The sequence below is a fragment of the Rhinichthys klamathensis genome, unplaced genomic scaffold, assembly GCF_029890125.1.
Source record: "Rhinichthys klamathensis goyatoka isolate OS25496 unplaced genomic scaffold, OSU_Roscu_1.1 h1tg000098l_1, whole genome shotgun sequence".
NCBI lineage: Eukaryota > Metazoa > Chordata > Actinopteri > Cypriniformes > Leuciscidae > Rhinichthys > Rhinichthys klamathensis.
In genome coordinates this window covers 4,024,739-4,039,012 of record NW_026606637.1, presented here as the reverse complement: position 1 = coordinate 4,039,012, position 14,274 = coordinate 4,024,739, and the positions used below count along the sequence as shown (strand labels likewise).

Genomic DNA, 14,274 nt, shown 5'->3' with positions numbered 1-14,274 from the left:
CGACATTCCGCATGTCTTAAGTTTTCTTCAACGTTTACTGGAGGAAGGAAAAGCAGCTTCCACGTTGAAAGTGTACGTTGCTGCAATTTCTGCATATCATGTTCCAGTTGGTGGCTCTTCTCTTGGCTCTCACCGTCTTGTCTGCAGTTTTCTGAAGGCCGCACGCCGTCTGAACCCTGCTCGGAATCCTCATTTTCCTGTGTGGGATTTGTCACTCGTACTTGCATTCCTGTGCTCACCCCAGTTTGAGCCCTTGCAAAATGTTGACATTAAATGGTTGTCCTTGAAGACTTCTTTTTTGTTAGCTATTGCTACTGCGAAACGAGTCAGTGAGTTGCACGCGTTGTCTGTTAGTGAACTGTGCTTGCGTTGGTTACCGGATGGCTCCGGGGTGGTTCTACGACCCAATCCTTCTTTTCTTCCGAAGGTCCTTCTTCCTCAGTTCATAAATCAGCATATTGAACTGGCCTCCTTTCAGACTTCTTCAGGGTCCGATTCAAGTGCCCAACTCTTGTGTCCTGTTCGGGCCTTGAAGTGTTATGTGAACTCTACTGTTCAATTTAGACGGTCAGACCAGTTATTTGTCTGCCATGGTAGTGTGAAGAAAGGTGCTCCAGTGTCGAAACAGAGGTTGTCGAACTGGATAGTGGAGACCATTACGCTGGCTTACAAGGCGGCAGGGAGACCACTGCCCTGGAGACTAACTTGCCATTCCACTAGGGCCATTTCATCTTCATGGGCTGTTTTTAGAGGAGTTTCCCTGGTGGATATCTGCACTGCTGCTACCTGGGCTTCTCCATGCACGTTTGCCCGGTTTTATAAGGTCAACGTTGCTGCTCATCATGCCGTTAGTTCTGCGGTTCTTCTGGAGCAGCCTTAATTTCATCAGGTGGGTGGCATTCCTCATGACTATGTTGGTATGTGTCATCCATAGTGTTTACACTGCCTCTGGCGGTCAGTAAGAATGAAACAGAACGCTAGTTACGCATGTAACTGTGGTTCTGTGAATTCTGGATGACCGCCAGAGTTCTCTGTCACTCGGAATGCGCGAGAAAGGCGTACCGAGGTAGAGTGCTGAGCTACTGTAGCTTTACCCTCCAGGGCTCAGCATACGTCACGCCACGTGACTTTGTTGGTATATTCTCTCGACCTATCTAGCTGGCGCTGCGATAATCCATAGTGTTTACACTGCCTCTGGCGGTCATCCAGAATTCACAGAACCACAGTTACATGCGTAACTAGCGTTAACATTACACTAAACTGTCAGGTGTTTGGTTTTGACATTGGCTGTCATGAAGCCATTATAACTGTTTAATGACAAATTCAATTTGTACCACTGTAGTTGAGGTCACGAAAAATATTCATGACACAGTTATAATGGCCTTATGACAGCCAATGTCAAAACCAACCACATGACAGTTTAACTTAATTTAATGTCAAGTTGTCATGACAAAGACACTGACAGGTTATGATGTTATTGTTTATGTCAATGTGTCATAACAAAGACATCTTAAACAATGTCATATTTGCATTCAAAATGTCATTATTGAGCAAAATACACTTAATGACAGTTGTCATAAACATGCATAAACCCTACTTCATATTCATGACATATGTCATGTCATGGTTATGAAGGTGTCATGTCAGTCTTATGTACACCCCTTCAAGTAAAGTGTTACCATATGGGTAAAGTGTAACCCCGAATATACTAACAAGCATTTAAGGCAGTGGATCTCAACTTTTTGGACTTCATGGGCCCCCATTGTCCACAGCAATATTTGAAGCTATCCCCCCCCCTCCCCCACTCACAATTTCTACCCACTAAAATATTTTAGAGCTTGCTATAACTAGACAGTTGTACATCCTGCTTGTTTTATTTTATTGTAAATAATTTTAAGTCATGTTGAGGCCCCCTTGGAAATTTGTTGAGAACCACCGATCTAAGGTAAACAAAAATATACTTAAAAAAATTCTAGTGAAACTCACATGTAATGTAGGCCTATTTAAATATATTTGTAATTACGAGTTTGCAATTTAGCACATATTAACATTAAATTTTGAAAAACACACTATTAAGTAAAACTTAATTTGACATTATTACAAGTGCACTTTTTAAAAGTGTATAAGTGTGTTAAGAAACTTCTTGAAAGTTCACTCTCTTTAAGTACACTTAAATGGTTAGTTCACCCAAAAATTAAATTCTGTCATTAATTACTCACCCTCATGTCGTTCCAAACCCGTAAGTCCTTCGTTCATTTTCGGAACACAAATTAAGATATTTTTGATTTAATCCTAGAGCTTTCTGACCCCCCATAGACTGCAATGTAATAACCACTTTTAAGGCCCAGAAAGGTAGTAAAGACATCGTTAAAATAGTCCATGTGACTACAGTGGTTCAGTCTTAATATTATGAAGAGACGAGAAGATGAACGAAGGTCTTATGGATTTTGGAACTACATTAGGGTGAGTAATTAATGACAGAATTTTAATTTTAAAATTTAAGTGCCATTTTATTAATATATTATCTTCAAGTAGTTTAAATTTTTTTTTTATAATTTATTAAGCACACTTCTTTTTCACAAGGGTATGCTAAACTGGTGATATGATCCACACAGGTATTTGACTCCTGCAGTTTGTCATGTGACTCTAAAGGCTGTTTTCCCAACAGTTGTGTTGAAGACCTCATTTCAGGTACTCAGCAGAGTATTTCCATTAAATAAATAAAAACATTCTTCTTTAACAATCAGCATGTATGACGAATGTAACATAACATTATCATATTTAGCATTCTCTTTTCAGAATTTAAAGCCAAAGGTTGTGAAGTAACAGGTCCTTACAGTGTTTCTTCCCAAATGAAGCGTGATATGTCACCCCAAACTGTAGTGCCAGTCAAAATGAACTCTCTCAGAGTTCAGGCACAAAGAGTGCAAGGCCATTATCAGCCTCTGCCACAGAGACTGCTGGAGTGGAACTTAAAAGCTCACGTTGGAGCACAAGGCATTCAGAATGAGCAGGAAAAGATTGCACAGGTATTCTTACTTTTCCAACTTGACATTGTGTATGCTTTAAATTCAAATAAATACCATGCCTAGAAGAGTACAAATATGTCCAGAAGCTTTACTACTCCACAAAACAAACATTGCAGTTCTGATGCCATGATTCTCTTGTGTAGGATGCCATTACAGAGGTGCACCAGCTGTGTGAGAGCCACTCTTGGTTGATAGGTGTTCATCTGTTCGCCAGTCAGTGGGGTTCAGGCTCTCTAGAGACCTTGCGTGGATGTTCCCCTCTGAAATATGAGGAGCTAATCAAGAAACTTCATTTTTGGATGGACAAAGTTTACAGCATGCCTCAGCTCTTTACTACATCAAATAAGTTGTTCACTGTCGAGTTCTCCAACATCCAAAAGGATATCGGTGTGTTTTCAAGTGTCTAAATTCCAATTATATGTTTTCTTTTTTTCTCTTTTTACTAAATTGAGATGCCTACTGCATCATAGACTTGTCAATTTTATGCTTTTAAAAATCAGTCATTTGCAAAACATCTACAATAATATAATGAAATTTGTGATCTATGTGCATCATTTTTTGTTAAGTAATGATAAAACACCTAGATGAATGATGTAGTTACAGCCGTTACATTAGGCAATCCCAGGATTCATTGCGAGTGCTCAGTAAAAAAAAAAAAAAAAAAGATAGTGGAAAGTCTATAAAACTATCTTAAAACTTCACAACATAATTTCACAATATGGCACAATAATAGCCTACAAATAAAAGTACTGACTATAAATTATTGATTAAAAATAAGATTATGGTTGGTATGCTTGGTATAGAAGCATATACCATTTCTTAACATCCTCAGAGCTCATGGTAGGTTTGCCTCAAATGGTTTATATGTTAATGCTAAAAGTCTATTTCTCATTGAAGAAAATGAATGGGATTTTTCTATACAGAAAGTGTTAGTCTCTTGTGCAGTTTAAAAAACAAAGCGATTATGTATGAGTATCAGGCATATGTTAATTTCTTGTCCTGTTTTTGTGTTTAGGTTCCATGTTAATCACCATTGACGAGGATGTGCTAAAGCTACTGTGTGAAGATTTGCAGATACGCTCTGAGAATCTCACTTCTCAGCTGAAAAGAGCTTTGGAAGTCATGGAGTCTGAGCCAAATACTTTTCACAAGTTTACAGTTTTTTCAAACATGGTATTAACTTTGACATACTGCTGTGTCGTACTGGTCAATCAGTGTAAACTGTGGAGTAATCATTCAACATGATTATATTTATGCAGGTAAAGCACAGTGAGAGAATGTCAGGAGATATGCAGCAGAGGCTGGAAGACCTCCACTCTCTACAAGAAACTGCGAGAAGGAATTATATTCATATAGCTTCAAACAACGTTCTCTCATTGAAGCAGGTACATGTAAAAATATGTAATTTATTTAATTGATTTCATTGAGTTGCAAAATCTAACAACCAACTATTTCTGCAGGTAGATGACTTGTGGAATCAGTTTGTTCCACTCCTGAAACAAGCTGCAGACATAGTTTCCCAGCAGCTTCCGTCTATGCTTGATACACTGGACAGTAATGTTTCCTCATTAGTGAACAAATTAGACAACCTGGTTTCCAGAGCCACCTCTGGACTATATCTCGACCCTGACCAGAATGGCAAAGAAATGCTTGTCCAGCTGAAACCGTTGTGCCGTCAATTTTATATGATTGCTGAGCAGTTGAATGATCAGAGCAGAGCCAGCGAAATTCTGAGAGGTAAGATAATGTGCTCAGGATCTTAAACACCTCTCTTCCAGTAGTTTTAATGCAATGGTTTCATGTCAGGGGTTTCGTTTATTTTTTCAGGTCACCTACTGGATCTCACTTTTGTGACTGAAGCACAGCAGAATATTGAAGCAAGGAGAGGGCTCTGGGAGCTAATGAGCATGTCGTCCTCAAAAATCCAAGAGTGGAAGCTACTAAAGTTCAGGAAGGTATGTAGTTATTAACACCAAACAGTTCATTTGATCCTGCATTTATATAACTTCTCCTGCATTTACATCTTTGCAGTTTGTGGTTGCTAAAACCCAAGACAAGGTTAATGAATGGCTACAACAGGCAGAGGCATTTGCAAAAGTTATACCCTCCCATGATCCTTTGCTACAGAAAACCCTACAGATTTTGCAGGGGTTCAGCCAGCTACTCTCTGTATTGAGTAAGCTGAGTAGCCCCACACTGAAGCAAAAGCACTGGAGAAACATCTCAAAGGGTAAATGACATAAACATACATAAGTGTCAGGTCAGTTTTAATAGTTTTTAATTAGTAGGAACCTGTAATATCATTCATATATATATATATATATATATATATATATATATATATATATATATATATATATATATATATTAGAAACCAACCATACATTCCATTTCTGTAGGAGTTGGTCTGCCGTATGACCGGGAATTGAAAGTAACGGTGGCTGATCTCATGTCCAAAGAGCTACTGAGGGATCAAAGTAAAATCAACAAGGTTCAGTAGCATTTGTTTACACTGGTAAATGTAATGTGAAGACTTAACATTAACTGCATTTCGATCATTATAAGCTATGGGGTGTGGATGTGCATTTGGTTCCAGATCTATCTAGATGCCAAAGCTGAGGCAGACATGGAACAGACATTCAGAGCACTTCAGAGACACTGGGAAGTGGCAGAATTCCATCATACCAGGTTCATTATTACTGTCCAGCAACAGCAAAGTCCTCCACTAGGTGATGTAAAGGAGAAACCTCAAAATGCACCAAAGCATCACATTAGTGATGGTGGAACCTTCACTATTATTGGTAAGTTATATAGACTCCCATATATACAGCTAATCTCGACTATTAATACAGATGTACAGTTACATATATACAATTTTTGATCTTTTTCCTCACTTTTCCGTTTAGGTTTAGAGACGCTTTTGGCTCAGACTAAGGAAAGTGTTCTGACCTTTTCTGATATGCTGCGTTCGCCACATGTTGCTGAGTTTCAGAAAGAGGTTGAACACTGGCTGCTGCTTTTACAAAAGCTAGGTATATTCGTAAGATCAAGATAGGGGTCAACAATTGCAGTAGAGGGTGTTAAGAAATGTTCATTTCTTGTTTTCTCTTGCCTTTAACTACAGATGAATTGCTTGATATATTTGAGCGATATCAGCAGAAATGGATCTTTTTAAGCAGAACATTCAATGAAATGCGCTCCCAAAACTCTGAGTTGGTATGTTTTTGATGTTATGCTTAGTTCGTTTAATGCAGTTTAAGTGAAACAATTTTCTCTATCTAATCAAACTTTCTTCTATTGTAGCACGAGAAGTTTCACCCGGTGGATAAGGTATTTCGTGAAATCATTGAGATCACAGTTAATGACCCAAATGTGTCCAGTTTTGTTCGAGTGAGTGAAACAACAAAGGCCAGTGACCATTTACAAGGACAGAGTCTATATGCTGCCTTTATGAATGGACTCACAACAATGGAGGAGATTTCCAGTCACTTACTCTACGTCTTAGAGTCACCACGAAGCCAGTTCCCTAGACTCTACTATCTCAGTGATGGAGAAGTGATGAAACTTCTCTCTTTACAGCTCCCAGCACCTTCCTCCCTTTTACCTCTGGTGCAGAAATGCTTCAAGGGAGTGAAGCAGCTTGAGGTTCAAGTTGAAGGTGATGTTTGCAGAGAAAATTATTTATCAGTTCTAAGTAATGAACGAATGTGGGTTCATGGTGTATATGGAGAATTTGGTGAACACATTCCCTTCGTCTGTCCTCTTGAGTCAAATCTCAGTCCTGTGGCTTGGCTTAGTCTCTTTGAGCAAAAATTATATCAAGCAGTGAGAAAGACATTTCTGAAATGCTTAGCTGTCCAGCAAAATTCAAAGCCCGAAAAACTTCCTGGCACCCCAGACCTGATTGGGAATAGCAAGGGGAACAGTTCAGAAGTAGCTCATGATCCTCCTTCACTTTTGAATCTAATATCTCAGTTTCCTTTGCAATGCATTTTGGTGGCAGAGGAGGTTTTGTGGTGTAGTATGGTCCAGAAGTCATCACATTGTACTACTACTGCCATGTGGATGAGAATCAAGTCCCAAAATGCAGCAAAACTGCAGTATTTGTGCCAGCTTATAAAAGAACAAGCTGCAAATTCAAATGAGAAACCATTCCTACGCACTTTGACAGCTCTGCGTGTCTTGGTTGTGCTAACCATGAAGCACTCTGGCCAAACCGATAGGCTTGTTGAAGTAAAAGGAGATTTGGAGTCCTCTTTTGAATGGCACAAGCTTATGAAATATTACATCATTCCAAATCCTAATGCAACGACTTCTGATTTACTTCCATCTCAAGAGGATCAGTCTGTCTGTGTTGATATTCTGAGTACTCAATTGCCATATGGCTATGAATACATTGGACCTGAGAACTGGACGATAGTGACTACCCCTTCAACTGAGCAAGCTTATATGAGCATAATTCTTGCCCTATCAAGCTTCAAGTGTGCTTTCATTAGTGGACCCCACATGTCAGGCAAACTGCATGCCGCTGTGCAATTGGGTTATGCTTTGGGACGACAAGTGGTCATCTTGAAGTGTTGTTCAAGCACTGGTTCCTCAGTTGTTTTCCAAATGCTTCTTGGTGCTTTTCAAACTGGGGCTTGGCTCATTCTTGATTCTGTGGATTTGTTGGGACAAGGGACATTGTCTGAGCTGGGACAACAGTTGACCGAAATTCATCAACATTTATCAGCAGTTCAAAGACAAGCACAAAAGAAAGGACATGAGTTGTCCTCCACTGTTGGAAAGTGTGGCAGTGGAGAATTAATCAAAAAGTTCAACAGTACAGTGAGTGAGGTGGAATGTCACATTGCTGGAAAAAATATTTGGGCCAAGCTAACTTATGGATGTATCACAATCTCAGCTAATGGCTACTCAACTGAGATACCAGAAAATTTGAGAGCTGCAATGAGGCCTGTTGCAATGATGCAGCCACACTACAGAATCATTGCAGAAGTGATGTTGGTGTCATTCGGATTCTCTAAAGCAGCTACCATAAGTCGCCGCCTGGACTCTCTCTTTAGCCTTGCTAAGGATTCACATTGCCTCCCTGATTTTGTCAGTGGAAATCAGACCTCTTGGCTTGTCCTTCTCAAAAATGTGATTGTTGCCTCTGGAGCACATTTACATCTCTCTCGTCATTTGAAAGAAAGTGATAAAGGTACATTTTTTTGTCAAAATGAAACCGGATCTACAAATACAAATCTTGAAACAGTGCCAGAGAAGGTCAAGTCCAATACAATTATGAATGTGAAGTTAGAGGAGCAAGCAGCAATCAAAGGAGTTCTGTCAGTCATGCAGTATACTGTGTCAGATCCAATGAGAGCATCACAGTTTTATACCATATTTGAGGCAATCTTTCCCAAAGTGAGTTCCATTCCAAGTCTACAACAGTTCATTGATGAAGGGGAACAAAGTGTGCTTAGAAATGCAGTGAAAAAGGAGTTGCATAAACAAGGATTTTATGCAGACACACAAATGCTTCACAATGTATTTATCCTGCATCAAGCTCTGAAGCTCTCCAATGTTGTAGTGCTTGTTGGACCAGCAGGTAGTGGCAAAACAACTTTGTATCAAGCCCTTGTAAGTGCACTTCAAAAACTTTCCAGGGATCTGGAGGTTGAATCTGCTGGTGATCCTAAAGGAGATCTTAAAGACATCTATCATCATTTGTCTATGTCATGTTGGACAGCTGTGAGCACCGAGGTCATATTCCCCAATACCTTGTCCCACAAACAGTTTTTTGGTGGTTATTTTGGCATGGACAACTCCTGGTCTGATGGAGCTTTCACTAAAGCATTAAGACACTCTGAGCAGCCAATGCCCATCGACTCTTTCAAAAGAAAGAAAACTTTGCAAACACAGCGATTGAAATGGATTGTGTTGGATGGTGATCCATTTGGCAGACCTGCTTGGTTGGACTCTTTGACTACTCTTTGCAATCTTGAACATCCTTATCTTTACCTTTCATCAGGAGAGAAAATTGAGCCATCAAAACTGAAAATACTAGCTGAGGTCACAAACCTTGGTGATTCAACCCCCTCTGTTGTGACACACTGTAGTCTGGTATATGTTTCTGGAGAGAACCTGTGGAGATCTGTGTGGAAGTGTGAGATGGATGTGCTCTCTAGTGAGCATAATATGGACCAGATTACTCTGGAAATGTGGAGTCACCTTGCTGAAGACCTTTTCTCTGACACACTAGCGTTTCTCAAAAACAAAGCACTTTCTCCAGCGCTGGCCAGTGATGGATGTGAAGGCAGACATTCATCTAGGATTACTGATGGTTTGCAGGAAATAATGTCCTTTATTAAGATTCTTCGTGTACTTTTGGAGCATTCTGGAAAATCAGAAGACTTGAAATACACTTCAAGGAAAACGGAAACAACAGGTAGAATTCCACACACAATTTCATCTCATCAGTTGTACAAATCTATGCATTATGGCTGATTCTTCAGCTTTGGACACTTAGCTGGGGGTTGATTTTTATTAAAAGGAACAGATTTTAACTTTATTTTTGTTAAAGGAAGATCACATTAAAACATATTTGGAAACTACTTTTTTTGCTTGAATTTATTTTATTACTTTTAAATTGTCAAAATCAAATTAATTTAACTAGTGAGAGTAAGAAAAGTGTTTTTTAAGTGACAACTCCCTATAGTGTCTATATAGTTGAAGGAACAGCCTTCTAGGTTCAGAGAATATGATTGTTTGACCTATTGAAATGTTTACTAAATTAAGACACTGATTATCACATTTGTATAAATAATTTTTGTTAACAATGCATATAAACGTACCATTCACATTCTCTGTTCACTAGATAATGCACAAGTTGTCCAGCCACCGTGCAGTGATGCCATGGCTCCCTCTACTCAATGGGGCTTGCAAGCAAGAAACCTCTTCATTGTAGCTTACATTTGGGGATTTGGAGGACATTTGAACCCTAGGTATACATGTAATTCATGAGTGAAGATACTAAATTCTAGAAGTTATGATATACACTGAAATGGTGTAGGATATACTTTGAAAATTTCACAAATAATTACAAAGAAAAGTCAAGTAACACATTGGGCCCTATTTTAACGATCTGAAACTCAAGTATCAAACGCGAAACGCAAGTAACTTTGTGGGCGGATCTCGGACGCAAATCTAAAATGGGTTGGTCTGATGTAGCTAAATTACTCATAGGTGTGGTTTGGGCGTAACGTGAAATAAACCAATCAGAGCGTCATCTCACATTCCCTTTAAAAGCAGGCGCGCTTGCATGGCGGATTGCTATTATAATGGTGGATTTGCCAGGCACACGCCAGGAGCGGTTCACAGCCGAGGAGACCGACGTTCTCGTCAGGGCCGTAAAAGACAGAAGTGACATTGTATGGGGATGGGAGAAACCCACCCAAATTAGCTTCGGTTAAACAGGCGTATAATAATTTGGGTAAATGTGTAAGGTAGATTTATGCCTATTTTTCACATCTTCATGGACACCACAATGATTACCCTCGTGTGGTAATATTTTTCCTTGTAATTATGTATGGTTTGCAAAAATGGGAACTGCTGCGTCTGTTTATCAGAGAAGCAAAGTGTATGCGCGTTGTGCACACGCTACATTATGGTCAAGCATGCGCCCTTAAAATAGCATCTGAATAACGCGCCACTGACTTTAGACTAGGTTTTTCCTAGTCTGTGGCGGAATTGTTTTCTGAAACTGCAAAATAGCACCAGGGAACGTTTGCTTCGGAACACGCCTCCTCTTTTTGCTGAACCGCCCCCGGGAGCGCAAGTTCATTCCCTAATTTACCGACGTGCGTCTGTGGAGGGAAAAGTCCACTGTGCGTCGGGTGCAAAATAGGAATGATACATGCGTCGGTGTACAAAGTCAATTACACTGGGTGCAAGATAGGGCCCCTTGACTTAAAGGAGACATTTTGAAGTGAAAGACTGAAATAGTATGTTCCTGCTCCATATTCCAATAATCCTTGTTTTGTTACAGTGAATATAAAAGAATATGCCTGTTCTCATTGTAGACACTGGCCACATTTTGATCTTTTTGCACGGGAGGCCCTACATAAGAGCCATTGTGAAGTTGAGACTCCACCAGAAGGCACAGTATTTGAGCATTTCTTTGAATTCAGTGAAATGAGAGACACGACCAATTTCATCAACTGCAGTAGGCGTAAGAGTCCACAGCTCTTCTTCACGTCTGTGCCTCAGGTTTGCCTTTTATAGAGTACATATTAACATAAAAATGATATGTTTCCTCATTCAGCAGGTGATTAAATTGTGTACTTCTTGCCCTTGATATAGTATGAAATACATGCATATCTACTGGACATGCTTCTGGATGCTCAACAGCCAGCACTTCTTGTGGGAGAGTCTGGCTCTGGCAAAACAATGCTGTGCAAGTCTTTAATATCACGAGCAAGACCACACATGCATTTACAAGCCAGTCCAGGCCTTCACCGTTCTGACTTGTGCAAGGCACTCAAGAAATTTAGATACCAGGATACTCAAATAAACAACATGAAGGTCTTAAAGCAGCCAGACCTTCTTCTGTTCATTGATGACCTTAGTGAAGCACCATTTGGTGAGTCTTTAAAAAAGTTACATTGAGTCAGCTGCTGGAACATTTGTTTTAATAAACCAAAATATCAATCATCCATATATATCTTTCATTATTTTCTATTTATTTACTTGAGCTCCTGAAGTAACATTATAAACGAGTACAATATGGTAATCATATCATATATTGTATTCTTGAAAGATTTTTCTTCTTGAAAAACATAATTAGTAGTACTTCTCATCTGATTTCAGACAGCATCAATTAATCATCATGATGCACATTTTCCAACTTCATTGACAAAAAAAAAACTTTAACAAAAGGTTAACATTTATGAACTTTAGCTTGCGTCTCTGTTCTTTTTTGCAGATGCTTATGGAAAGACATCAATGACTCTAGAGACATTGCGTCAATGTATTTCTAGAGGTGAAGTGTTGATATCCGATGACACTCACTTCAAGCTGATTCAATCAAGAGCAATTCATTTTCTAGGCACTTGCATTGCTCCTAATGCAGGCAAGAACAGTCGGATGTCTCCACGGCTCTCTCGACTCTTCACCACGTTGTCTCTCCCAAGCATGACTTCTGAAATCCTGTTTTCTATTCATTCCTCGAAATTGCAAACATGGCTGAAAGAAATACAACCCATGCAGAGGGTTGCAGATATAGCAAACGGCATCATAACCTCAACTCTTGACATGTATTTTTCAGTGCGTACATATTTTAATGCTGCGTCACATAGTCCAAACTTCATCTTTTCTTTGCATGATATTCATAAAGTGTTTCAAGGGATGTACCTCTGGAGGCCAAGACTTGGTGTCCAGCAGGCTCTTCAGAGTAGTGTGGGTTTTAGGAGTTTCTCTTCAGCTGAGAAAAAAGTATTTTTTCCATCTGTTGTTGGTCATGTAGCTCTTGATCTCAACATTGCCCGTCTGTGGATGCATGAGTGTTTGCGCACTTTTGGTGATCGCCTAACTTCAGAGGAGGCATGCCGAAAACTTATCTCAATTTTAGCTGAAGTTTCTGAGAAGAATTTTGGCACTAGATTGTCAGCTGATTCCCAAACACCTTCAGCAGATATATCAAGCCCTACAGATCAATCATCTGTGTCAAACAAACATAATGGAAACCAGCAACGGGATTCAACCCCTTCCCAGTTGGAAGAGAATGTGATTCCCTTGCTTGGAATGACAGAAGTTCAGACAGAGAGGGAAGAGAGCTATGTTGTAGAGAGCAACCCCAGCTTGTATAGCCCAGGAATTGGTGAGGATGGATCCTCATTCAGTAAAGATGAAGTAAAAGATGATGGACATGTTGAGAGAGAACCAGGAACATCAGAGTGTAAATCTGAATCTGCAACTGAATCCTCAAGTTGTTCATTTCAAATGATGTTTTCTTCTCATTCTGAATCTGGTGAAAACAGATATGACTACATAAACCAAAAACCAGCTGCACGTGAAGAGTTTCTGCAGCTTCTACAGGAAACAACTTCTTCCATCCAGAATGTGATCTTCAGTCCAGAACTTTGTGAGCCATTGAACAACATTCTTCAGCATCATAATTTTAAACGCAACTGTGTGTATCTGGAAAGAGATGTAGATATGTTGATGGACCAACTGGTTCATACTATTGAAAGCAGAGAGGAAAATAAAATGGAAAAATCTGATGACACTTATTATAGTCCTAAATGGGCTGTGCATCACCAGAACATACATCAGCTTGTGCATGTCATCCGAGCTTTTCTTATTCCTGGTGGACACGGAGCTCTGTTTGGAGCAACAAAGAAAACAGGCAGAAAGACCACTGTTCGTCTAGCAGCTGCTCTGACAGGATACCAACTAATTGAGGTTCATCCTGGAAATGAGACCAAGTTGTGGGAAATGATGAAAGCGGTTTGGAGCGGAACTGGAGTGGATGCCGTACATTTGGTTTTACTGGTTCATGAGAACACCAGCCAGGCTGTTAAGGATGAACTGCTGGTAATGATGACGAATGGAATCTTGCCTGGACTGTATTCAGATGAAGAACTGAAGAAAGTGAAGCTAAGGATGAAAACATGGAGCCATTTGAGGGATGACCAAGCTCTTGAAATGTAGGGTATAAGTATCATTTTCATATCATTTATTTGAGATACTGATGTTTTTTCAGTTTATTCTTTAATTAAGCTTATTTATTTGTTCATCATTTTGTATCTCATTATTGAAATATTTTTGCATTTTTATACTTGGATTTCTTGTGATTTTGAAGCAGATCAAGACATTGAAAGTAAAGATGTACCAATATTAAAATTAATGAAGATACTGATAAATGAATACTTATTTTAATGTTGTGGCTGATAACCAGTAAATGACTGGTATCAAAGTTTATGTGATATGCTATTTTGTTTAAATAAATTAATAAATCACAAAAGATAAATAAATAGATAAAATCAATCATTTTAAATGCTACAGTTGAAATTAGGCCGCACATATTCAGCACATTATAATGTACAATATGAAAAATTTAATTTGAAATCTTCTAAAAATACATTTAACAGACATCAAAAGTAATCTCAATGTATTATTTGACACGACAAAGGTAATCTTAATGTAAAAATATGTGAAATGAACAAGCACAAATAAATAATTAGTATCAAGCGATACCGATCAA

At 39.1% G+C, this 14,274-nt stretch overlaps 1 protein-coding gene across 1 annotated transcript in view; it reads left to right on the top strand.

The window, feature by feature from the left end:
• Positions 1-14,274, top strand: part of LOC130086560 (dynein heavy chain domain-containing protein 1) — a 40,673-nt gene that overhangs the window by 10,946 nt on the left and 15,453 nt on the right. The window contains exons 11-27 of the mRNA XM_056252621.1: positions 2,669-2,691; positions 2,800-3,029; positions 3,173-3,416; positions 4,045-4,202; positions 4,289-4,414; positions 4,490-4,766; positions 4,857-4,984; positions 5,061-5,259; positions 5,429-5,520; positions 5,626-5,830; positions 5,936-6,061; positions 6,154-6,245; positions 6,333-9,459; positions 9,889-10,015; positions 11,093-11,279; positions 11,373-11,652; positions 11,995-13,717. Coding sequence (XP_056108596.1) covers positions 2,669-2,691; positions 2,800-3,029; positions 3,173-3,416; positions 4,045-4,202; positions 4,289-4,414; positions 4,490-4,766; positions 4,857-4,984; positions 5,061-5,259; positions 5,429-5,520; positions 5,626-5,830; positions 5,936-6,061; positions 6,154-6,245; positions 6,333-9,459; positions 9,889-10,015; positions 11,093-11,279; positions 11,373-11,652; positions 11,995-13,717 — 7,344 coding nt within the window. The remainder of the gene's footprint in view (positions 1-2,668; positions 2,692-2,799; positions 3,030-3,172; positions 3,417-4,044; positions 4,203-4,288; positions 4,415-4,489; positions 4,767-4,856; positions 4,985-5,060; positions 5,260-5,428; positions 5,521-5,625; positions 5,831-5,935; positions 6,062-6,153; positions 6,246-6,332; positions 9,460-9,888; positions 10,016-11,092; positions 11,280-11,372; positions 11,653-11,994; positions 13,718-14,274) is intronic.